Source organism: Dryobates pubescens, chromosome 29 (genome assembly GCF_014839835.1).
Source record: "Dryobates pubescens isolate bDryPub1 chromosome 29, bDryPub1.pri, whole genome shotgun sequence".
Lineage (NCBI taxonomy): Eukaryota > Metazoa > Chordata > Aves > Piciformes > Picidae > Dryobates > Dryobates pubescens.
Genome location: NC_071640.1, coordinates 1,328,962 through 1,350,726, shown reverse-complemented (window position 1 = coordinate 1,350,726; position 21,765 = coordinate 1,328,962). Strand labels below are relative to the sequence as shown.

At 56.2% G+C, this 21,765-nt stretch overlaps 2 protein-coding genes across 2 annotated transcripts; one reads left to right on the top strand and one right to left on the bottom strand.

Annotated features, from left to right (window-relative positions):
* Positions 1-830: 830 nt before the first annotated feature.
* On the top strand, positions 831-4,508 carry UCK1 (uridine-cytidine kinase 1). The gene is made up of 7 exons (XM_054174461.1): positions 831-965; positions 1,193-1,352; positions 2,277-2,373; positions 2,465-2,607; positions 2,693-2,787; positions 3,921-3,969; positions 4,315-4,508. Exons 1-7 carry the CDS (start codon positions 879-881, stop codon positions 4,500-4,502), a joined length of 819 nt encoding a protein of 272 aa, XP_054030436.1. The 5' UTR covers positions 831-878; the 3' UTR covers positions 4,503-4,508.
* Positions 4,509-7,176: 2,668 nt separating this feature from the next.
* Positions 7,177-20,239, bottom strand: POMT1 (protein O-mannosyltransferase 1). The gene is made up of 21 exons (XM_054174424.1): positions 20,140-20,239; positions 19,400-19,599; positions 18,663-18,806; positions 18,275-18,381; positions 17,652-17,702; positions 17,153-17,299; positions 16,095-16,206; positions 15,221-15,286; positions 14,618-14,711; positions 14,014-14,169; positions 13,358-13,488; positions 12,922-13,017; positions 11,636-11,728; positions 10,625-10,721; positions 10,444-10,536; positions 9,817-9,937; positions 9,457-9,554; positions 8,882-8,995; positions 8,379-8,505; positions 7,584-7,761; positions 7,177-7,474 (listed from the first exon to the last, which is right to left on the bottom strand). The coding sequence occupies exons 3-21, from the start codon at positions 18,782-18,784 to the stop codon at positions 7,294-7,296; spliced, it is 2,184 nt and encodes a 727-aa protein (XP_054030399.1). The 5' UTR covers positions 18,785-18,806; positions 19,400-19,599; positions 20,140-20,239; the 3' UTR covers positions 7,177-7,293.
* Between the last annotated feature and the right edge of the window lie 1,526 nt (positions 20,240-21,765).

The following is a 21,765-nucleotide window of genomic DNA, read 5'->3' as shown; positions in this document are numbered from 1 at the left end:
CCCGGTCCCCGCATGGCCCCGCACCGGCGGCCGGAGCGCGGCGGGACGGGACGGGCCTGGCCCGGCGGTTAATCATTGACCGGCTGTTTGCCCGGGGCCCTGCGCCGGCGGGACCGCGCCCGGTACGGACACCCGGGCCCCAGCACCCAGAGGAGCTGGGAGGGGACGGGACAGGGACGAGGTCACCCGCCCCGGGACCCCGCGGTGCCAGCCCCGCGGCGGAGCGGGGAGGTGCGGATGGGGTGGGCGTGGGGGCGGATTTTGAGGGGTTAAAGAGAGATTTGGCTTTATTTGAAGGGGTGGTGGGGAGAGGGCTGCCCTCACACCCCAGCCACGGCCACCGAGGCACAAAATGGGTGCGGAGCGGCCGGGGCCGAGCTGCACCTGCACAGGGTGTAGGGAACCACAGAACTGTTCGGGCTGGAAAAGCTCTCTGAGATCATCCAGTCCCAACAGCGACCAGCACCACCCTGGCCACCGAACCATGGCCCCACACTTCTTGAACACCTCCAGGGATGGGGACTCCACCACCTCCCTGGGCAGGCTGTGCCGGTCCCTGACCACTCTCAGAGGACAGAAATTGTTCCTCCTCTCCAGCTCAGCCTCCCTGGCACGATTCCAGGCCATTCCCTCTCCTTCTGTCACCTGAGCCGAGGGAGAAGAGGCCAACCCCCGCCTGACTCCAGCCTCCTTTCGGGGAGCTGCAGAGCCGGCAGCTCTCCTCCCCCCTGCCCTCCCTCTCCGTGCCAACCACCCCCAGCTCCGCAGCCCGACGGCCCCCGGGGCCCGCCCCGGCCCCGCCCCGCGCAGGCCCCGCCCCGGCCCCGCCCCCGGCCTCCATCTCCCGCCATGCCCCGCGGCAGCGCCGCAGCTCTGCCATGGCCTCCGCCGGCGGCAGCGAGTCCGAGCGGCCGCACCCCAAGCCCTTCCTCATCGGTGTCAGCGGCGGCACCGCCAGCGGCAAGGTGAGACCCCGGCACGGGCCCGAGCCGCTCCGGTGCCGGCTGAACCGGGCCCGGCCCCCCCGGCGGCGAGAGCTGCCTCCTCCCTGCGCTGCGGGCCCGGGCAGGTGGGGGATCAGGGCCGGGGCTGCCCCGGGCGGGGGGCGGGTGGTGCCCCCAGCCCTGCCTGAGCCGCCCCCAGCCCTGCCTGAGCCGCCCCCAGCCCTGCCTGAGCCCCCTGGCCCGCTCAGTCCACAGTGTGCGAGAAGATCATGGAGCTGCTGGGGCAGAACGAGGTGGAGCGGCGGCAGCGGAAGGTGCTGATCCTCAGCCAGGACTCCTTCTACAAGGTGCTGACGGCCGAGCAGCAGGCCAAGGCGCTCAAGGGCCAGTACAACTTCGACCACCCGGGTGAGCGGCGCCCCCCAGGCGCGGGGCTGGGAGGGCCTGGGGAGTGCGGGGTGCCGGAGGCGCTCGTCCCAGCGGCGGCGCAGCTCTTAGCGCGGTGTGCTCGCTGCGGCTGGGCTGCTCGGGGGGACACCTGCACAGAGCCCTGCTGGAGAGCTGGGAGCGGCCCTGTCCCTTCATCCTGGGCTCTGGGGAGGCTCTGATCCCAAAACAGGCTGCCCAGGGAGGTGCTGGAGTCCCCATCCCGGGAGGTGTGTGGCCATGGTACCTGGGGACATGGTTTGGTGGCCGTGGTGGTGCTGGGTTGAGGGTTGGGCTGGATGGTCTCAGTGATCTTTTCCAACCAGAACAATTCTGTGATTCAGCTCCCAGCTTCTTAATGTCACTGTGCTGCAGTTATTTACAGCACAGCAAATTCTCTCTTCCTCATCTGTGCACCAAGCAGAGCAGTTCTGGCTCGGGCAGGAAGCGCTGGGCTGCTGCTGGTAGGAAAGCAGCAGCCCTGAGGTCCCTTTTTGCTGCTGGAACAAAGCAAACAGGGAGTTTCTCCTCCAGGTGTAGCCAGTCTGAGCAATACCTGAGGCAGCAGCATCAGGTGGACTCAGTGAGCTTTTCCAGCCTAAGTGATGGAGCAACTAGAGCCACCTGGGCTAGAGGAGGGTGTCCCTGCCCGTCACAGCGGGGTTGGAACTGGATCTTTAAGCTCTCAGGTTGCCCAGGGCTGTGGATTGAAGCCCTGTCCCTGGAGACATTCAAGATCAGCCTTGATGTGACCCTGGGCAGCCTGATCCAGTTGGAGTTGTCCCTGCTGCCTGCAGGGGGGCTGCACAAGATGACCTTGGGGAGTACTTTCCAGGCTGCTGCAATCTGTGAGTCTGTCCCCTCCAACCCAAACCATTCCATGAGCTGCTGTCCTTCCTCCTGCAGATGCCTTTGACAACGATCTGATGCACACAACCCTGAAGAGCATCGTCGAGGGCAAGACTGTGGAGGTACCAACCTACGACTTCGTGACCCATTCTAGGTGGGTTCTGGGGTCGTGGGAAGCCGGGGGGCGTGCCTGTGGATGTCCCCAGCTTGACTGTGACGTGCTCTGGATGGTTTTCTCCTGGCAGGCTGGCAGAGACCACGGTGGTCTACCCTGCTGACGTTGTGCTCTTCGAGGGGATCCTGGTTTTCTACAGCCAGGACATCCGGGACATGTTCCACCTGCGGCTCTTCGTGGACACCGACTCCGACGTCCGTCTGTCCCGCAGAGGTGAGGCTCTGCTGTGCCAGGCAGCGCCGGCCAGCTGCTGGCCCTCCCCACCCGCAGCTCATGGCCACTTCTCCTCCCGTGCCAGTGCTGCGAGACATGAAGCGTGGGAGGGACCTGGAGCAGATCCTCACGCAGTACACCACCTTCGTCAAGCCTGCCTTCGAGGAGTTCTGCCTGCCGGTACTGGCCGCTTCCTTGGCTTCGTCTGGGAGGGTTCTGGGGGTGGGGGCAAGCAGGGCATCAGCTGCAGTGTAGATGGAGCAGTGGTGGCCTCTGAGGCTGGGCTGTCACAAGCCCCACTCTCTCCTCAGCTCTCTGGCCATACCAAGCTGCTCGTTCAAGGAACCGAAGCGGTTCCTGCCCTCTGCTTGCCAACCCCTCCGGAGCTGTTGTGGTTGGAAGTAAGATCAAGTCCAGCATGGAGGAGGCTGCACACATTGTCCTCGCTGTCCTGGGTCCCTCTGGCCAAAATGCTTCCCTCCTGCACTGACTGGCAGGCACTGATTGTCAGGCCTCGCAGGAAGAGCTCAGTTTCCAGCAGGCCCTGGACAGGGAGCACTGATGGCTACCATGGCCTGCTCCAGGTGTTCTTGACTTGCTCCACTGCCTCATGTGAGGCCAATTTAGGTGCTGGTGCAATCCAAGTAATTGGCAAGAAGTGCCTTTGAGAACAGACTGCAGTGTGTGGATTAAATGAGCTGGAAAAGGCTTCTCTTGCCCCAGATCAAAGCAGCCCTGGGCTCGTAAAAGCACTCATTAGAGGTGCTGGGTTTGCCAGCCCTGTTGGAAGCAGGGAGGAGGAAGCAGAGGCTCTGCTGGTGAAGATCAGTAAGGTGTCCTCAGAGGCAGGCAGGGATTTCACACACACCTTGGGTACCTTGGCTCTCAGGAGGGATTTGGCAGTGGCTTGTGAAATGCTGATTAGAGCCAGCTCTTGGCAAACAGACTCAGCCTTGGAGCAGGCAGCCCAGCTGAAGGCTCTTCAGAAGGGTCAGAGCCAGGTGCTCTGCACTTGACCTGCTGCTTCTGCCATCGAGCTTCACCCCAGCTCCTTTCCCTCCACACTCACCACCTTCACCCAGGCTCCTGTTTGGAGCCAGGGAGAGCAAAGGGGCAGCAAGGGCAACCCCTGACCTTAAATCCAGTTATCCAGGATGACTTTTTGCTTGCTTCAGGTGTTGCCATGACAGAGCTTTAACTCTGTGCCCCAGAGCACAGGAACCTTTCCATCTTTGCTCCCAGCCTGCTTTTGCAGCTTCCTAGAGTCCAGCTGGCTTTTGCCATTAACAATCTCCCCCGTTGCTGTTTTGCAGACCAAGAAGTATGCAGATGTGATCATCCCCCGAGGAGTTGACAACATGGGTAAAAGGGGGGTGGGATCTCTGCCTGCTTTCCCTGGGGAGACCACCTGTGGGCTTGGGAAGAGAGCAGGTGGCTCAGCATGGCCTTGTCTGCTCCTAAGGAGCCCTGGTGGAGGGCTGGAGGTGTGGGAGCTGCCTGGGGCCTGAGCAGCCTGTGGAGGGCTGGAAACTGGAGGCAGAGCAGGGCAGCAGTGCTGCAGCTGCTGCTTTCCATGGGGGTCTGCCCTCGCTGCAGGGGGCAGCCACGGTCCCATGGAAGGGCTTAACAGCTGAGCTGCTCCAAGCCTTCTGGAGAGCTCAGCCCAGCAACCCACCCCTGTGCCGTGTCTCCTGTTCCTCCCTGCAGTTGCCATCAACCTCATCGTGCAGCACATTCAGGACATCCTCAACGGAGACATCTGCAAGTGGCAGCGCGGCGCCGTGAACGGCCACGGCCGCAGCTCCAAGCGGCCGTTCCCGGAGCAGCCAGAGGGCGGCGCTGTGCTGGGCGCCGGCAAACGCTCCCACCTGGAGTCCAGCAGCCGCCCCCACTGACCCCAGCCCCCCAGGCCTGCCGAGACAGCTCTGGGAAAGGACTTCAGCAGCAGGGTTGGTGAAGTGCCCTTGAAGCCATCCTGGCCGCGGAGGGGACGCCGGTGAGGAACTGCTCACAGAGGGGAGAGGAAGGGGTTGGCCTGTGGCCCCTCTGAACCCCCTCCCTTTGCTCCCCACGGGGGCTGCAGTTAGGCTGGCACTCTGAACTGGCTCAGGGAAGTGCTGCTTGCCTCACATTTTCATTTTCCAATGACCTCTGGTGTCGGCATCTCCCCTGAGCTGCTCCCGAGGCTGCCCTGGGCCCTGAGGATGCTCCTCCTCAGCAGGGAAGGTCTCTTCCTCCAGGTCTCTTTGCCCAAGGCTTGCTCACACCCTGTCCGTTGTAACAAGCAGGTGCAGTCCTTGCTCTTCTCCACCTTGTTGGCACCTGAGGAGTGTTGACTTCTGGCATTGCTCTCCTGCCTCCTTTTTTGCCTGGAGTAGCAGCTGGGGGCAGAGGGCCACCTGCAGAGCAGTCTCTCGGAGGCAGAGCAGGGACTGTGGGACAAATGGGACCTTGCAGTTCACCAGGGGGGGACCTTGCAGCTCCTTGAGGGGACAGGCCCAAGAAGCTGTGTGATTCTGGTTCCTAATTTATTCCTTCCCAGGCTCCTGACCCTTGCTCCACTGTATGCTGTGGGTTTTGTACCCAGGTAGTCTCCTTCACTGCAGAGTGTGAACGTGTGAGCTCCAGCAGGCTCGAGGTGCTCATGGGAACAGCCAGCTGCCCCGTGCCAGGCTCTTGGGGCATGTCTGGTGTGCTGCTTGCAGATTCTGCTGGGCAGAATCTCTCTGCTTCCAGAGCTGGGGGGGAGCTGGAGGAGGGGGTGCTGTGCCTGGCAGGCTCGGAGCATTTGCCTTGCACTCAGCTGAGGCTCAGGAAGGGCTTTCTGAGCAGGAGCAGGGGCTGGGATGTTGCTGTTTATCCTTCCAGCCTCTGCTCTGAGCCCAGGCAGGGCCACTGCAGCAGCTAAAAAATGCTCTGAAGTGGTGGCTGGGCCTGGGGCAGTGTCCTTGTGGTGTCCTTCTTGAGGCTGGACTTAGGGAGTGAGTGTAAGCATGAGGGGGTGGGGGGAGAATATTAAGAGGAACTTTGTCCTAGTTGCTGTTTTCCAGAGCCCCCTCAGGGTCTGGCTGGGGGGGGGTGGCTGTGCTCAGCTGGCTACTAAGTGAACCACAATGTGCCCTGCACAGGGGTACAGAGAGCAGCATTTCTGGAGGGGTTCCTGTGCTCAGCAGGGCTAAGCTCAGCATTGTTTGGGTTGGTTCTGTAAAGGCTGAAGGAAGCTTTAGAGAGGCAAACAAAAGAGGTTAAGGAGCCTGGCAGCCCTGCAGGCTCTTCAACACTGGCCAGGGGTGAAGGTTTGTTAGCTGTCAGTGCTCACTCCTCACTGGCAGGAGAAAGAAGTTCATGTCCCAGCTGCTGCTGGTTAGCTCAGAGGGACAGACTTGGAGCATGAGCTACTGCCCTGAGGCATGAGCTGTGGGGCTGCTTCGAGTAGGAGCAAACTAGTCACCAAAAGCTGCCCTGGATGGCTGTGGTGTTGGATCATAGCTTCCTCTGGGGGTGGGGGAGCTCAGAGCAGCCCTGAATAGCTTTTGTTAGAGCAGAAAGGAACTCAGGAGCACCTGGGCTGTGCAGGGCTGCTGCTCTTAGGTGGCTGTGAGCAAGATCCTGCTGCTGCAGCCAGGGGAAACAGAAGTCCAGCCAGGCTCAGGTACTCTTAACCCTGGCACAGGCCCCACTGAGTGAGCCCAGCCCTTCTGCCCTGGGCATTCCTCTGCTGCTGCAGGCCAGGGCACAGGTTTTGAGCTGTTTATTTTTCACTCTGAACCCATGTGTGCAAGCTGGAGCAGGTTTCCTCCTCAGCACAATCAGCTCCACCTTGCCCTAAGTGCCTCCTCCTTCTCCTCCTCCTCCCCTCAGATCTGAGGTGTAACTGCAGCCCAGCAAAGCAAAAGCAGCCACAGCTAGAACCAGGCCCAGGCTCCAGGTGAGCACCACAGGAGCCTGGCTTTGGCTGACTTCTGGGGCCTTGCTTAGCTGCAGCAGTGATCCTTTTCTTGTCTGTTTTGGTTTATGTTTGCTTAGCTTCATAGAAACTGCAGCAAAGACAAATGCTGACCCCAGGGTGAGAGACCCCAGGGTGAGAGACCCCAGGGTGTTGTTCTGTGCACCATGAGCTTAATGCTGGAAGGTAATGAAAGGGGGAATGAGAAAGGTGGGGGGCAGATAATGCACTGCTGAGGGCTGGTCATGGGATGGTGCTGAAGACTGCAGGGCTGAGGATAGCTGACAGGTAAAGTGTAAGCTTTAGAGCTGGGAAACCCCAGGGTTTAGGGGTAACAGCAGCTGGAGCAGGGGAGCAGCTCTCTCCCTTTACAGAGCAAGCTCCTGGGAAACACAGAAGAGCCCTGGGTGCAAGGAGGGGTGAGGAAGAAGCCACCAAGGTGACGCTGCTGGGAAGGAGGAAGAAGAAACCCTTGCAGTATGCTCTTCCCAGCACAGGAGCTGGGCTGCTGGCAGCTGGAGTCAGCCCCCTTCAGCCCCTGAGGAGCAGTGGGAGGGTGAAGAAGGGCTAGGAGCTGCTGTGCTGCTCACAGCTCCATTGCTGCCCAGACCTTGGGGTTTTTTGTAACAGTCTCCTTTTATTTTCCTTTTCTGCTGTCAGTTCTCTGTCAAGATGTTGATTATACCAACAATAAATCCTTGGCTTTGCAGAGGTGGTGCTGGGTTGTGCCTGCAGCAGGCTCAGGGCTGCTGCTTCCTGAGGAGGATGTTCCAGGAGTCCTTCCAGCGCAGGGCTCGGAGCTCGCTGGCGGACAGCGAGGGCTGGCCGTAGGTCACAGGGCTGAAGGTGCAGTAGACAAAGTAAACTGAGGAGAACCAGGCTATGGTCAGCCCACTGAACATGCTCTTGAGAAGCACAGACCTGGGGGGAGAGGGGGGGGGAAAAAAAAGCAGTGGTGTTGGAGCAAGGCTGGAGGGGACAAAAGGTGGCAGCCCTGCAGCGCTATGTCCCAGCTGCTCAACCCCAGTACCTGCAGAGGTGGTCACTGAGGTGCTGCAGGACAATGGGAATCAGGAGGATCTGGAAGGTGAGGGCAGGCAGGTAGTGGTACAGGAACAGTGTCTTCTCCATCAGGAAGAAGGGCAGGTAGTTCACAGCCCAGCCTCCAAGAGAGATGCCCCCAGCTGAGAGCCAGAGCTGCCACGCATCTGCAGGAGACAGGAGGCAGCTCCGAGCATGGGCAATGCAAACCTGAAGTCTCTGGGAGGTTGGCTACAGTCAGGGCTTGGGGCCTTTACCTTCCCCACTCTGCATTTTGTGCTAATTCAACCTTCAGCTTAGCCACACTCAGCTGAAGGAGACTGCTGCAGGACCTTGGTGCCAGCACAGAGCAGCTCCACAGCAGGACAACAAAATGTGCTGCCAGAAAGGTCAGGGTGAGGCTGCCCACTCAGTCACCCCGAGCAGATGGAGCCTTGGCTGGGACAAACACACCTCAAAACCCTCTCCCCACACAGCCAGGCTCTGCCTCTTTCAAATTATCACAGAAGGGCTCAGCAGAGCCTAAATCTGAGGCCTGAACACTTCTTGCATCCAGGGAATGACTCAAGTAGTGTGCTGGCTCCTGTCAGGGCTCATCAGGTGCTGCTGACACTGCACTAAGAAGCAATCTCCTCATGAGCTGCTCCAGGTGTTGACCATTGCAGGGAGCAGGGCACTCCCAGCACAGCCAAGCATTGAGCTGTGGTTGTGGGGAGGCACTGAAGTGTGGCAGAAGTGAGCCCCCTCCCTCCCCCCTCAGCACCCCCAGAGCCTGGGCTCAGACCTTCAGGGATGTCACAGATCTGCCTCCTGCGTCGCACCACGTAGCACAGGGACAGGCCGGCGTAGAGCAGGGCAGCAAGGTTAGCTGAAGTCCAGGTGGCCACATTCCCAAGGAGGTGGATCTGGGCCTGAAGGACACAAGATGCTGGGCTAGGGCTGGAGCATGTTTAACTGTCACCCACAGGCTGCCTGCCTGTGCTGTGTGTTTCCTGGAACAAGGCTACTCCCCAGGCTCTGCTGCTTTAAGGCCCTTTTCCAGCCTGAGGCATGCAAGAGATGCCACTGGAGGTGAGCTCAGCTACATGGAATCCATCATGGAAACTATTAAACTGCACTTTTCCTGCACAAAACCCACTGTGCAAGAAGCCATGGCTCAAGAGAAGCAACTCCTGTCAGAGCCATGCCAAAAAAACCCCAGCCCTCAGGAGGGATCCATCCAGGAGCAGCTCCTTGGCTGTGCTGCCCTCCCACACCCACACTGGCAGCTCCTGCTTCACCACTCACAGCAGAGGTGGGGTGCAGCCAGTAGGCAATGTTGGTGTCCATGGTGATCCAGTCCAGAGCAGAGGAGCTGTACTTGTGTTCTGTGTCTTCATTTTTCAAGGTGAGTATTTTCCACTAGGGAAGGAAAAAAAGTGAAGGAGGAGGAGCTGGAGCAATGAGTGAGGCAGCAGGGCCAGGGGACCAGCTCCAGGTACTGAGGGTGAGTTCCTAACCTGGGAGTGGAGAAGGGTTTTGCAGCTCTGAGGCTGGGTGCTGATCAGTGCAAGGGTTTACTCTCCCATAATGCACTTTCCTTAGGCCACTGCTAGCAGTGAGGGGCAGCAGCACTGACTGCTCAGCTGCAGACAGTGTGTGGAGGCCCAGCTGAGCCTCCTCCCTCTTCTGTTTCACACAAGCACTTGGGTGTTGGGTACTGCACAGCACAGCTCTAACCAGCACCCTTCTAAGTGCATTCAGAAATGGTTCTCCCCACTGCTCTAACAGCAAGGAATTGCCACTGAATGAAGCCTCAGGCTCAGAGTTTGCTCAGGTTCCTGCCCTGCAGCAGGAGGAGAAATGAGGAAGACAAAACCCACCTGCAGTTCTGTGAACTTGGCCATGAAGCTGAGGTTTTTACTGAGGTCCATCTGGGTGGGAGAGTGGAGCTCCACCTCCCTCTCTTTTTGTTCTTGGCCTGGAAGAAAACAGCACAGCTCAGAAACACAGGGGGAAAACAGGAGAGCAGATGTAACCCCCCTGGCTCCTCACATCCCAGGAGCCCTTCTCCAACACACAACCCAACTGCAAGAGCACTCTAAGGGGATCTGAAAGGCTTCTGCCCTCAGGATAGGGCCAGAGCCTGCTGAACACACATGGACAGGACCCCAGCTCCTCCTCGACACCAAGTGTCCCTCCCAGCCACAGAAACCTGCTTTGGGAGCATGGCTGAGGCCTACTTTTGCCATATCTGTGCTCCTCCACATTCCACAGCATGCTCTGGTGGTAGCCCTTGGACAGCTTCTCTCCCACCACCTCCAGCTGCCGGTATCCCCACTCGGGTAAGGAGGCTCCGCTGAGCTGAAAGGGAAGGGAGGTGGTCAGGGTACTGCCCAGGGGAGCGCTGCAGGAGGGGAGCGCTGCAGGAGGGGAGCGCTGCAGGAGGGGAGCGCTGCAGGAGGGGAGCGCTGCAGGAGGGGAGCCCCTAGGCCCTGCCTGAGCAGTGGATGACAGCAAGGGACCACACAATGCTGGCTCAGTGTCCCCAAGCCAATGATTCTGGCAACCTGTGCAGAGCTCTCTCCCTGCTGCAGCTGCTGTCACACCCCACAGCCCCAGCATCAAGTTGTGAGGTGCAGCTGAGGCCCAGCTGTGCACAGGGGTCCCAGGCCCCTGAGCTCTGCCTGCTGAAAGGGAATGGAGCAGGGCCAGGCCTGCCTGCAGCAGGCTGCTCTTTCATTTAGCAACTTCACTGCTCCCTTTTACTTACTTTTTGGGTTGTTTTAGTGGCTTAGGCATTTTGGAGCAGGGAGAGGAGCAGCTGGTGGGATCAAGAGCATGGAGCAAAGCCAGCTCAATGCACTTGCCTTCAGCACTGCAGAGGTGTTCAGATGGACAAACCTCACTTCTGACAGAATTGTCTTCCAGACCTCGCTGTCGGACTCCCGGTTCACGATCTCCTGCCACACAAAGAGGCCTCCTGATCACCAGGGAGTCTCAGCTGCTCCTGCTGCAGGCTGAGCAAAGCCCTCCCCTCTGACCACTCACCACCCTCCAGAGGTTCTGTGCTGGCATGGAGATGTTATAATCAATATAGCAGGAGACCTCTTGGGAGTGGGGGCTCAGAGGGGCAGCAACGTCATGCCTGGAAGAGAAGTCAAACAAAGCCAAGCCAGGAGGGTGCTGAGGTAGAGCAGATTCAGCAATACAGGCAGAAGTAACCTGATTTCTCCAGACTGTGCTGTTGACTCAGAGAAAACCCTCCCCACCCCCAAGAGCTGCCAGGAGCAGGCTTGGAGGAAGGCAGCCCAGATGCCTGCTCTGCCAGGCTGGAGAACAAGCACTGATTGTGCCTAACAGAGACACTGTTCACTGCCCTTTCAGTCAGCAACAAACTGGGCTTGGAAAGGACACAGCAAAAACCCAAACTCAGAACAACCCTTCCTAACCTCAGGGACATTCAAGCACATGCAGATGCCTCTGGGAAGCAGTCAGGAGGCAGTTTCATGCTGCAGCCTCTGTAGAACAGGGAAGAATCCATGGCAGCTTGCCACAGCACACTGGATTCCCCACAACATCTCCCCAGCTTCCTGAGCACACCCTTCATGCAGGCTGACTTTGGGTTAACTCACCCAAAATAGTATCTGCACCTGCCTGGAGCAGAGGCAGAGAAGGGGCACAGAGGAAGACTCCCCAAGAGGACCTGCACAGCTATGCTGGATTGTGACCAAGGGTGAAACCACCACAGGCCCCTCTAAAGGGGCAGCAGAGACCAGAAACAACTAGCAGCCACTGAGCACTTTGTGACGAGTGTCAAACCTCCCTGCCCTGTCAACTGCAAGACACAAAGCAGCCTGGAGCAGCCTTTCTCGGGGCTCCATAACTAACCCCAGGAGCTCCCCATAGCCCCACCGCCTTAGGAATCCATGAGGGAGTTTGGAGCAGAGCTGAAAGCAAGGGGCACTGCCCCTCAAGCCCTGAGCAGCTCTTCTGAGAGACAGCCCAGCAGAATGAGGCAGAGGAGGGGTGTGAGGAGGGGTGAGGAAGGAGAGGCCTTACGTGTTGAGGTAGCGAGTGGTGATGCCGTGGACCAGCTGCACGACGTGGCCGTGCCGGACAGGCCGGGGTGGGTTGCTCACCACCAGCTGCTGCCTGGTGGAGGGACAGCCAGGAGGAATTGGTTACATTCTGCTGCAGCCTTGTCCTGACCCAGCTGCTGGTCAAGAAGCTGCAGGCAGGGACAGGCAAGTGGCAGCAAAGAGAAATTGAAGCGCTCCGTCGCCGGTGCTGGAATGGAAGCAAAGCTCCTCAAGGCAAAGGGGAAGTAAGGGCAGAGTGACTCAGGGGATCTGTGGTGGGATGGCAACACCTCAGGCATTAGGTCAGAGCTCTGAATCCAGGTCAGGCAGGAGCAGGGTCAGTTTATTCCCCCCCACACAGCTGCTGGTGGGTTCTGTGCCATGAGTCAGTGCCCAGGGGGCTCTGACAGGTGATGCAGCACAACTGATGTCACTCTGGCAGGACTCTAAGAGAGATCAGTGGCTGCCAAGGAGATCAAACTTCTGCTTCTGGACAGAGCCATGCTTTGGCTGCTGGTCACCCAACTGCTGCCTGGACTTGACTGCTCTATTCTAGGACTTCCCATCCTCCAGGCCTCACAGGAGTCCCAGGTCTGGAGAATCTGAAGGGTCCTGTGGCTCTGGGAGAGCAGCATGGCCAAAGCTTCCCTGGTGGGTGTCTGCAGTGGCACACAGCTCCCAGAGCAGCAGAAGCAAGCTACAAGAGCAGCCTTAGGATCAGTCTGAAATGCTGTCACACAAGGGCCTTCACTGGCAAACCACAAGGAGTCCTGCTGCTGCCTGACAGCTGCAATGGCAAACACTTCAGCACAAACCAGGCCCCCCAGGCACACTCTTGGAACCCCTCCTGGTGTGGCAGGTTCTGCAGCTCATCCCTCACTTCAGACACAAAGAAACACTCGTTCTGCAAAAGTGATTTCTGCTCTCTCCCTGATGAAGCTCACCCAGGCACTCCAATGCCATGGCTCACACACTTCAGACAGCAGACCTTCCCTCTGAGGCAAAGCACCTGAGGCTGGTGAGCCTTTAAAGTTCCCCTTGAGCACTGCACAGCCATGGCAGGAGCAGTTCAGACAGAATTTCAGACTCCTCAGTAATGCTTTTACCATACTGAGGAGGGCTGCTCAAAGAGCCACCCCTGCCAGCTCTGCAGCTCAGGGTCACATCATGGCCTCTGCACCCATCAGCTCTGCCCTGGTTAGATTCTGGGAGCACACAGGAGCCATGCTTACAGCAGCCTGACATTTAAACCTCTTCCATACTCACATCCCAGGATCTTTGACAATCCACCAGTTGTTCACATCCTTGAAGGGGTAGCAGGTCACCTGCTGCTGATGGGAGCTGCCTCGGCCATTCTCATACCTGCACAGAGGGTTAGAAGCCCACAGGGGTCAGAGAGTTCCCTCCTGTGCCCAGCAGACATAAACCAGCACCACAGCCCTGGCTGCACTCCACAGAGCACAGAGAGTCTCTGCACCTGCACCACAGCCCTGGCTCCACTCCACAGAGCACAGAGAGTCTCTGCACCAGCACCACAGCCCTGGCTCCACTCCACAGAGCACAGAGAGTCTCTGCACCAGCAGCCTGCTCCGAAGGATCACCAAAGAGATAGCCAGGACCCAAACAGAGCTGGCTGGACTGGCAGGGGAGGAACCAGAGCACACTTTCACCCTACCAGCACAGAGGCAGCCAGCCAGCTCACCTGATGGGGTAGGTATTGGGGTGAGAATGCAGCCAGCACTGCATGGGCTTGCCCAGGACGTTCCGCAGGGTGATCTGAGAGCCGTAGGCCACCTCCAAGGGCTGCCCCTGGGTGATCCGAGCCAGCCCACCCTGAGAAGCACACAACAGGGTGAGGAGGAAGGAGAAGAAACAACCCAGAAGCTGCTTCCATCCTGTGTGAAGAGTCATTCAGACACAGCAGTGTCACAGCACAGTGCCTCTTCATTTGGCTGCACCTACAAAGACCAAGTCTTGCAGGCAGTAAACACAGCAAGGCCTGAAAGACCTGGGGAAGGTCCCTAGAAGTCTGCTCCAAAAGACAGAGCAAGCACTCTTCTAGAGAAGATCACACTGTCATCCTCCAAAACCATCACTCAGAGTTCAGTACTGTATTTCTGTGCAGATTCCTGTAGCAAGGGCCAAACCCTCAGCAGAAGAGTGAACACAGCTGCTCTCGGTCCACTGGGCATCCATCCTCAGGGCTTCAGCCACTGCTGCTTCATCTTTAAGCAGCAGTTCAATGACACAAAAGGAACAAATATGCAAGACCAAAGGAAGGAGATGGCACACTTCCCTTCTAGACAGATTTTCCCCTTCCTGCTCCCCTAAAGAAATCAGTTCCAGAGTTTCCTTTACCTCCAGGCTGGCTTGGAAAGCACTGCTCATGATCTGGTCGTGAGGCCCCGAGCGGTACAGCAGTGTCAGGTGAAGGTAGAAGAAGGAGAGGTACATGGCCAGAGGGATGAGGAGGAGGGCCAGGCCCCTTGCTAGAAAATGGCAAATCAAGGAAACCTAGAAGAACAGGGAGAGCTCGATGGTTTCATGCCCCAAGTACAAAACCCATTAAACAATACCAGTGCCCATGGCTTCTTTTGCGTGTCTTGACGTTGCCCCAACCACCCTCACTCAGCTCGAGCTTGGTGGGCAGCTGGAAAGCTTCCACTCAGGATTTGGACTGGAGCCACCAGGGGGTATGTGGAACAGTAGAGGTTGGGAGCCACAAATCACTGAGCCATGAGTAAGAGCAGAAAAGCCAGCCCCACACACATGCTTATCTTCCATTTAACTCCATCTCCTCCAGCAGCTGAGCTGGGAAGCTCTTCTGTGACCTGAGGGTTTGTAGACTGTGAGAAGGAATCTTAGTGCAGGAGCCAGCTACCCACAGCACCCTTAGCTGTGGGCTTGCAGGGCTCCTGGCTGGCTCCTGCACCTGATGCCTTCAGCAGGTTGTGCTACCTACGTTGGAGAAGCTCTGGTCTCCTATCATGTGCCAGAAGTGCAGTCCTGCAAGGGCCAGGAGCAGCAGGTAGGTGAAGAGGCCCATGTATTTCACTCTGAGAAGAAAGGGCATTAGAAATGAGCACAGCTGAAAGCTCCACCATGACCTAGCACAAGAAATAAGCTCCCAAGCTTTCCCTTCAGCAGGATGCATCAAAGTCCAAGCACTTTGGTACAGCAGCAGAAAGAAGCTGCCAGGCTTTGGCATCAGAAGATGAAATTAGTTTGCCAATAGCATTAAACAATGGCAGTGACAGAGAACTTTCTGGACAACAAGTTCATAAAGCACAGAGTCCCTAACATCCAGGCTCACTGAAGCTTGAGGATGAAATGCAGATGGTAATTTATGACATGAAGAGAAACTGATGCTGTCCTCCCCAGGACAGAACCCTCTAATCCCAGCCCTGCCCACTGTGAACTGCCATCCTCTCCAGCAGAGCCAGGGAGAGCTGCCTGCTCTGAACAGCACCAGGAAGCAGCCTGCAAAAGCCAAAGCCCCACTGGTGCCTCAGAGGGCAGGCACAAAAATCAGCTCCCTAAACCAAAGACAGACATCACCACTTACCCAACTGCACAAGCACAAGCTGCTCCAGTCAGGAGGAGCCAAAACCACCAGCTCCCAGAGAAGGAACTTAAAGAAAAGGACAAAGGAAAGGAGTTATGGTGAGACCTGGGTACCCCCTTATCCTGAATCCAGGTGTGAGGTGGCCCTGCCCATGGCAGGGGGTGGAACTGGATGATCTTTGAGGTCCCTTCCAAACCTGACAACTCTGTGGCTCTGTAACCTGACTTGAAAACACCTTGCAGGACTCCACTCCTCCTTATTCTGCTCAGGGTTGCCTCATGTTGAGTCTCCCACACCAGCAGCTCTCAGCCCTGACCTACAGGGTGCTGTTAGATGTACTTCTCTCTATCCTGAGAAGCAAAACTGACCACCACCTGCCTTCTGCTAATACAGGAGATGTATCCCCTCTCTTGCTGGGCTCACTTTAGAGATGATTTCACTTTATTAAAGGTTGCTTTACCCTCTGCAGGGATCAGAGACTGTGTGAAATCACAAGGAAAAAAAGACAAAGATGTCTAAATTCAGTGCCTGTGAACAGCAAAGGAGCATTAAGTGACCCCTTGCCATCAGTGCACAGCAGGAAACCTTCCCCTACACCCCTGGGTGGGCAAAGCAAAGCAGTGCTCCCAAGGGCTTTGATTATTACTGCAGAATTGGAACACAACCACCTTGCTGGCAGTGAAAACACCTCCTAGAATAAAAGAAGACCTTCTGGGGCAGCCCTGAGAGAGGTCCAAGTGTTGGATTTTTATCACCAGATGATGTCAGGTGCAGAATGGTGAAGTGATTCACAGTCAGAACACCACACAGGCTGTGACACAAGAAAGGGTCACCACAAGAACCTCCCACAGGGTGGGAGACAAGCCAGCTTTACCTGCTCCTTGGCAAATTGTAGAACTTCAGGTAGGACAAAACTGCCAGCAGGATGAAAAAAATCAGTATTGATTCCAGGAGCATGAACCTTGACTGAGTGATCAAAGAGTTCTCTGTTGGAGGAGAGAGAGAGAGACAGACAGAAAATGAAGAGAACCTATCCAGAGGCAAGAGAGTCAGCTCACTGCTCAAGAGAAGGGCCTGGCCCTTTAAGGACAGCCAATTCATTTGCACTCTGCCTGGCTGTAATAGGGTGGTACTGGTTTGAAGGGACAAAAGCACCTCCAGCAGGAGCAAAGTACATGGCTGTAACTGTCTCCAAGGACAAAGAGGTGGGTGAGCAGTAAAGGCTGGCAGGAGGCAGATCAAAGGCAGAGAAAAATCAATGCTGGGAAACCCAGAGGCAAAGAGAGTCAGGGCAGTGACCCCAGCAGGCAAAGAGCACCATGACAAATCCTGGCAGAGAGAGCTGCTCTGAGCAGGATTCCCTGAGCCAGACTCCAGAGCAGCCAGCAGCTAGGAGAGGTTTCTCTTACCAGCCTGCTAAAGGGCTGCTGAGAGAATCTTTCCTTTTCAGGCAGCTGCCAGCAAACACTCTGAGAAAAAACCCAACCAACCACCAACCAACTGAGCTGCACACACCAGAAAGTGTCAAACCATGGTGCCAGGGACACAGCCTGGTGTGCTGCAGCTTGGAGATGAGGAAATGTGAGGAGCTCTGACTGCAAGTAGGGTCATTCTGCTGTTAAAAACCAGTGTGCTGTAACTCATCCTGCAAAGCCCTCAGGAAGAGGGCTGAGAATTCCTGGGATGCAGTGAAGGTGGCTCCTGGGAGGCTGCTGACTTTGCTTTAATACTGAAATGATAAAGCCTCAGCCTGGAATGGCAGCCTGAGAGGCCCACCAGGGACTGATACAGGCCAGGGCTGAGAGGGGGCTCTGATGTGTTCTTAGCATGCTGTGGGGAAACAGTTTTCCAGCCTTTTGTGTACCCTAAACATTCCCATGGGTCAAGGAGACTTTTCTCCCTGTGTGTGAAGGATGGGGCCCAGCCTCTTACCCAAGAGAATCAGAAGAGCAGCTCCAAGGGCAGCACAGTGGGAGAAATGCATCTCCACCAAAATCTGGTATGCCAAAGGCACACAGAGAGCACCAGCCAGGGCTGGCAGCAGCCTCAGGGACCAAACTGGAACGTTCAGGGTGTATTCTGAAAGAGGAGACAAGAGTGGTGCTGAGGGTTGGGAGCTATTACTTGCAGAGAGGGCAGATCAATAGGGAGCTCCTCGTGGCTGTGACAGGCTGTTGGATCTGACTCCCCTCTTAGGAATTCATTGCCCATCTTGTGCTGCTTAAACTATTTCAGCTGACTTAAACAACCTATGCCATGGATCACAGTGCCTTAAACTTCTGCTAGGGACCTGCAGATGATTTATCTAAGAGCAGAAGGGAAGGTGTCACAGAAAAGTGTTATTTCCACTGCTCAGGCAAAAGGAATCTGTCAGCCACTGAAACACTGCTGCTTCCCTCAAACAAATGAGGCAGCTCAAATCAGCTCTTACCAGCTCCAATCCTGTTCCACAAGAAGTTTCCATCAAATCCTCCTAAGTAACCTACAACAGAAGCAACAGTTCAGAATTTCCAGTCTCAGAACAAGTCTAAAGCTGCTGCTAAATGAGTCCTGGAACCACTTCCCAAACACAGCTTTTCCATGCAGGAAAAGCCTTTCCCAGAAGGGTTCTCTTTGGTGCTGTTCTGCCTGCAGCAGTGCTTGATAATGTGCAGAAGCACAAAGAGCAGAAATTGGGCTGAAGAGCCTCTCAGGGAGAAAGCTCCAGGTATAGTTAACCTCTCCCTCCCATACATTTTTATGTATCCCAGCTACAGGAAGATATTCAGGCCTGAAAGTCTGCTTCTTGCTGACTGCTTCTAGTCACTGGCAGTTCTAATCTTACCTTTGTCTTGATCCAGAGGGCTGCACAACAATGAGGTAATGGATACAGGGCTCCACCACCTCCCCAGTACTCATGCAACAGCCCCCTAACAACAGCAACATTCTCCCTATGTGAGAATCTCTCAGCTGCCTTCTGCTTTCCCCCAGTAACAGGATTTGGTATCTCACATCTAAGCAGCACTTCCCTCTGCCTCACCAGCAGCCATTCCCCAGATCCAGGAGCTGCCCTACCTCCCAGAGCCAGCAGCATGTGGCCCAAAGGGGGGCCACTGTCATCCACAAAGAAGATCCTCTTCATGTAGAGCGAAATGAACTGGCCATAATAAACTTCATCAAAGCTGAAACAGGAGGCAGGAACACGTCAGAGCTAACTGGAAACACCCTGCAAGCCCTGGGGACACTAGGGAAGGAAGCCCTGGTTGGCTGGTGGGAAGCTAGGAATGCAGTGAAGCTGAGTGGCTTTGCCCCTTCGCCCTCCCCTCAGGAGTTTCTGCCAGGGAAACACTGTGGCTGTTGCAGGGCTGACAGCAGGCAAGCTCTGCTCCTGCACTCTTACTCACAACCATTTCAAGCACTCAAGTTTGTGTCATTGCAGCAGAAAATCAAACCCTCTACTCACACCACAGCCCGTGGATAGGAGAGCCCCCACAGCCGACTCAGCAACCCCAGCAGGGTCAGCGCCACGAGGTTCAGGTTTATCTCCGCAGTGACCACCACTGGCTTCTTCAGCAAGCCCAGCATCCTGCCAGGGGCCTGGCCAAACCTCCAAGGGCAAGCAGAGAAGAGCAGCAGTCACCCTTTTGCTGAGAGCTAGCTGGAGACCTCTTGCCAGCAGGGAGGCACTTCCTGAGCTTCCAGGGCTCTCCTGCTTTCCCTTTGTGCTCTCTGCTCCAGCTGCAGGAGCAACTCTAACAACGAAGGCACTAAACACACTTCACTTTTCATCTGCCCTGCTTCCACACTTGTACAGCTCTCTGTCATCAGCAGCAAGCTAAAACCTTTGCTTATTCATGCCCTGGTTCTGCAGGAAGACAATAGCTTCATTCAAGCCTTCATTCTGCTCTGTACTAGGCAAACTTCCCAGCCCAAATTCTGATGCTAAGCGATAGGAAACCACATGCTCAGGCAGCAGCTGGCTCAGGTAGCTCTAAGAAAACAACCTGAGCCTCTTCCTTGGCAGGGGGCAGGACTGGGAGACATCCTGTCTTAAGAAGCTGGTGACTGGAGCAGGGGTGCAGTGCTGCGGGGCTCTAGCGCTGCCTAGGGGGAAGCGCTGCAGAAAGCAGGACTCATCTTTAGACAGAACTGCTCCCATCTAGGACAGAAAACAGAGGGATCAGTGCTGCAGCTCCTCACCTCAACACAGCTGAAAGCTACTGCAATAAATCCATCTGCGTGGCTTTGATCAGGTGAGAACAAAGCACGATGAGAGCACATCACCATCAGGTGCGGTGCTGCCGACCTTGTCTCTCACTCCCTTCAGAACACGTGGAGCTGGCTCCTTCACAACTCCCTTTGCACAGCTGTGCTTTCCATCAGCACCGGGAACGCCACACCTGCAAGATCAGGACAAGGGCAGGCATTGCTTCAGGGGCCCCAAAGAGCACCGTGATGGAGACCCTGCTTCTCCCCACAGTACAGCAAGGCCCAAACCCTGGGGCAGCAGCACTGCCTCTCCCACCAGACCTCATTCACCACAAGGAGCCATGAAGCCCTCTAGCAGACTTTGCATCCCCTTCCATGAGCCTTATCGGGGTAGTAGAACCACTAACCCCCACCCAGGCCTTCTTCCCCTTGTAAGCTCTATGGGGGGCAACGAGACCCCGATTCCACCCCGGGCCTCATCCTTGAGGCTTATAGGGACAAAAGGACCCACGGACGGCCCTGTGCAAACACTGTACTCCTTCTTGAACGATTTTTTGGGATGTCAGAGGACCACTACCCTCCCACCCGATCTCCCACCCTTCCCTCCAGGCTTATGGGCGCAGCGGAGCCAGCAGCCACCGCTCACCAGGCCCCGTACCCCGCCTCGGGGAGTGGGCAGCGGTGCCACTAACGCCTCCCTCAGGCCTCACCCCACCGCCCCTGAACCTTACGGAGGTGAGAGGGACGCAGGACCAGGACCACCCACCAGCCGTGCCGCGCCCCGCGGCAGGCAGCGGGACCGGGAGCGGGACCCCCGGCGCTGAGGCGATGGTGGGAGGGGGCATCGGGCGGGGCCACGGCGGGCGCCGCCGGATGTGACGTCAGACGCACGGCGCGTTGCCGCGGCAACCGCTGCGCGTGGCGGCCAGGCCGAGCCCAGCCCTCATGGCGGCCCTGAGGGGCCCGCAGCGCCAGACCTCCCTGCGGCTGGCCCCACTGCGACCCCCGGCCTGCCACTACAGCCCTGTCCCCTGTGTGCCCCTCACGGTAAGGCCACCCACAGCACTGCTGGGGCCACCTGTGATGGCGGAAGAATAAAACCCTCAGCTTTAAACCTAATTAACTGGTGTGAAACCAGGCCAGTAAGAATAGGCGGCTTAAAACTGAAGGAGGGGATGAAGTCCAAGCTTAAAATAACCAGAAACAAGACACAGGAATTGAGAGAAATATCTAAAGACAATAAAATTCTGGCAGCCTGCAGCCTGTGCCTCATCCTGGTTTCTTGACAACAACCAGAAAGAGAAGTGGGTAAAGATCAAATCAGTGAAGTATTCCCTACAGAACCTGTGGTGTTTTAAATCCTAAAAGCCACAGCTCTAGAATTTAGTGAACAGCATCATGGAGTAGGTAATCGATATCTAATCTTGGGTACAAAGATTTAGCTGCGTGAAGATCTCTGTGATGTAAAACCCACATCACAAATCACATCTGATTTACCTGCAGGGTCTACAAACTGCTCTGTTGGAGCTTAGAGAGTCTGCATTTGGCACCTGTCAGAACCAAAAGAACCAAAAATGTCTTTAACTCTGCTTCCATCGAGGAAAAGACTTCCAGAAAGGAAATAAACAGCACCTTTAACCAAATGACCCAGACAAAGGGCACTTTGGGAATTTGAGAAAAGCATAATCTGCTTTATTTTTATTATTTTTTTTTAAAGTTTTTATTTTTTTTTTAAGGTTTTTCTTTTTTATTTAAATAAGGAGAATTCTTTCATATGGAAAGAGCTAATACAATCACATATTTGAAAGGAGAAACAATAGGTACTGAAACGAGGAGGGAGGGGGGGAAAAGGAGGGGGGAGGGGAGGGAGAAGGGGAGGAGGAGAAGAAGGAGGAGGGAAAAATAAACCAACCCAAAAAAAACCAACCAAAACCAAAAACAGGGCAATAAAGAGAGTGTGCCTCAACTGGCCTGGTGATTCCATGATTTGAGTTCCGGTCCAAGGTAAAAGTTTCCCAAAGAGAGAGAGAGAGAGAACAGGTTGCACGGTTACACAATGAGCCATCGTCTGCCCTTTCAAATATCTGGTCTACAGGAAAAGACAAAGAGAGGAAAGGCCAAAAGAAAAGAAAAAGAGGGGAGGGAGAAAAAAAAACAAACAAACCATAAACCCAACCCCAAACCCTATGCAGGTGATGAGGGCAGAAGCTTTAAGGAGCACAATATCCCCTTGAGAAACAACAAACGCGGTTTGTACAGGACCAGAGAAGAGGATTCCAGCTAAGGACAACGCCTTGGGACATGCGGAGGGAAGGGTGAGAGCCTCACTGCTGCTGCTGCGATTCCCAGGGCAGGGA

Excerpts from the sequence above, each read along its gene's own strand:
- UCK1 (XM_054174461.1), top strand. The coding sequence starts at position 879 with ATGGCCTCCGCCGGCGGCAGCGAGTCCGAGCGGCCGCACCCCAAGCCC. Across the intron at positions 1,353-2,276 it reads GTACAACTTCGACCACCCGG|ATGCCTTTGACAACGATCTG; the intron begins GTGAGCGGCGCC and ends TTCCTCCTGCAG. Across the intron at positions 2,608-2,692 it reads CGTCCGTCTGTCCCGCAGAG|TGCTGCGAGACATGAAGCGT; the intron begins GTGAGGCTCTGC and ends CTCCCGTGCCAG.
- POMT1 (XM_054174424.1), bottom strand. The coding sequence starts at position 18,784 with ATGCTGGGCTTGCTGAAGAAGCCAGTGGTGGTCACTGCGGAGATAAAC. Across the intron at positions 18,382-18,662 it reads TCCTATCCACGGGCTGTGGT|CTTTGATGAAGTTTATTATG; the intron begins GTGAGTAGAGGG and ends CTCCTGTTTCAG. Across the intron at positions 11,729-12,921 it reads ATTGTCAAAGATCCTGGGAT|GCAGCAGCTGGTGGTGAGCA; the intron begins GTGAGTATGGAA and ends TCCCTCCACCAG.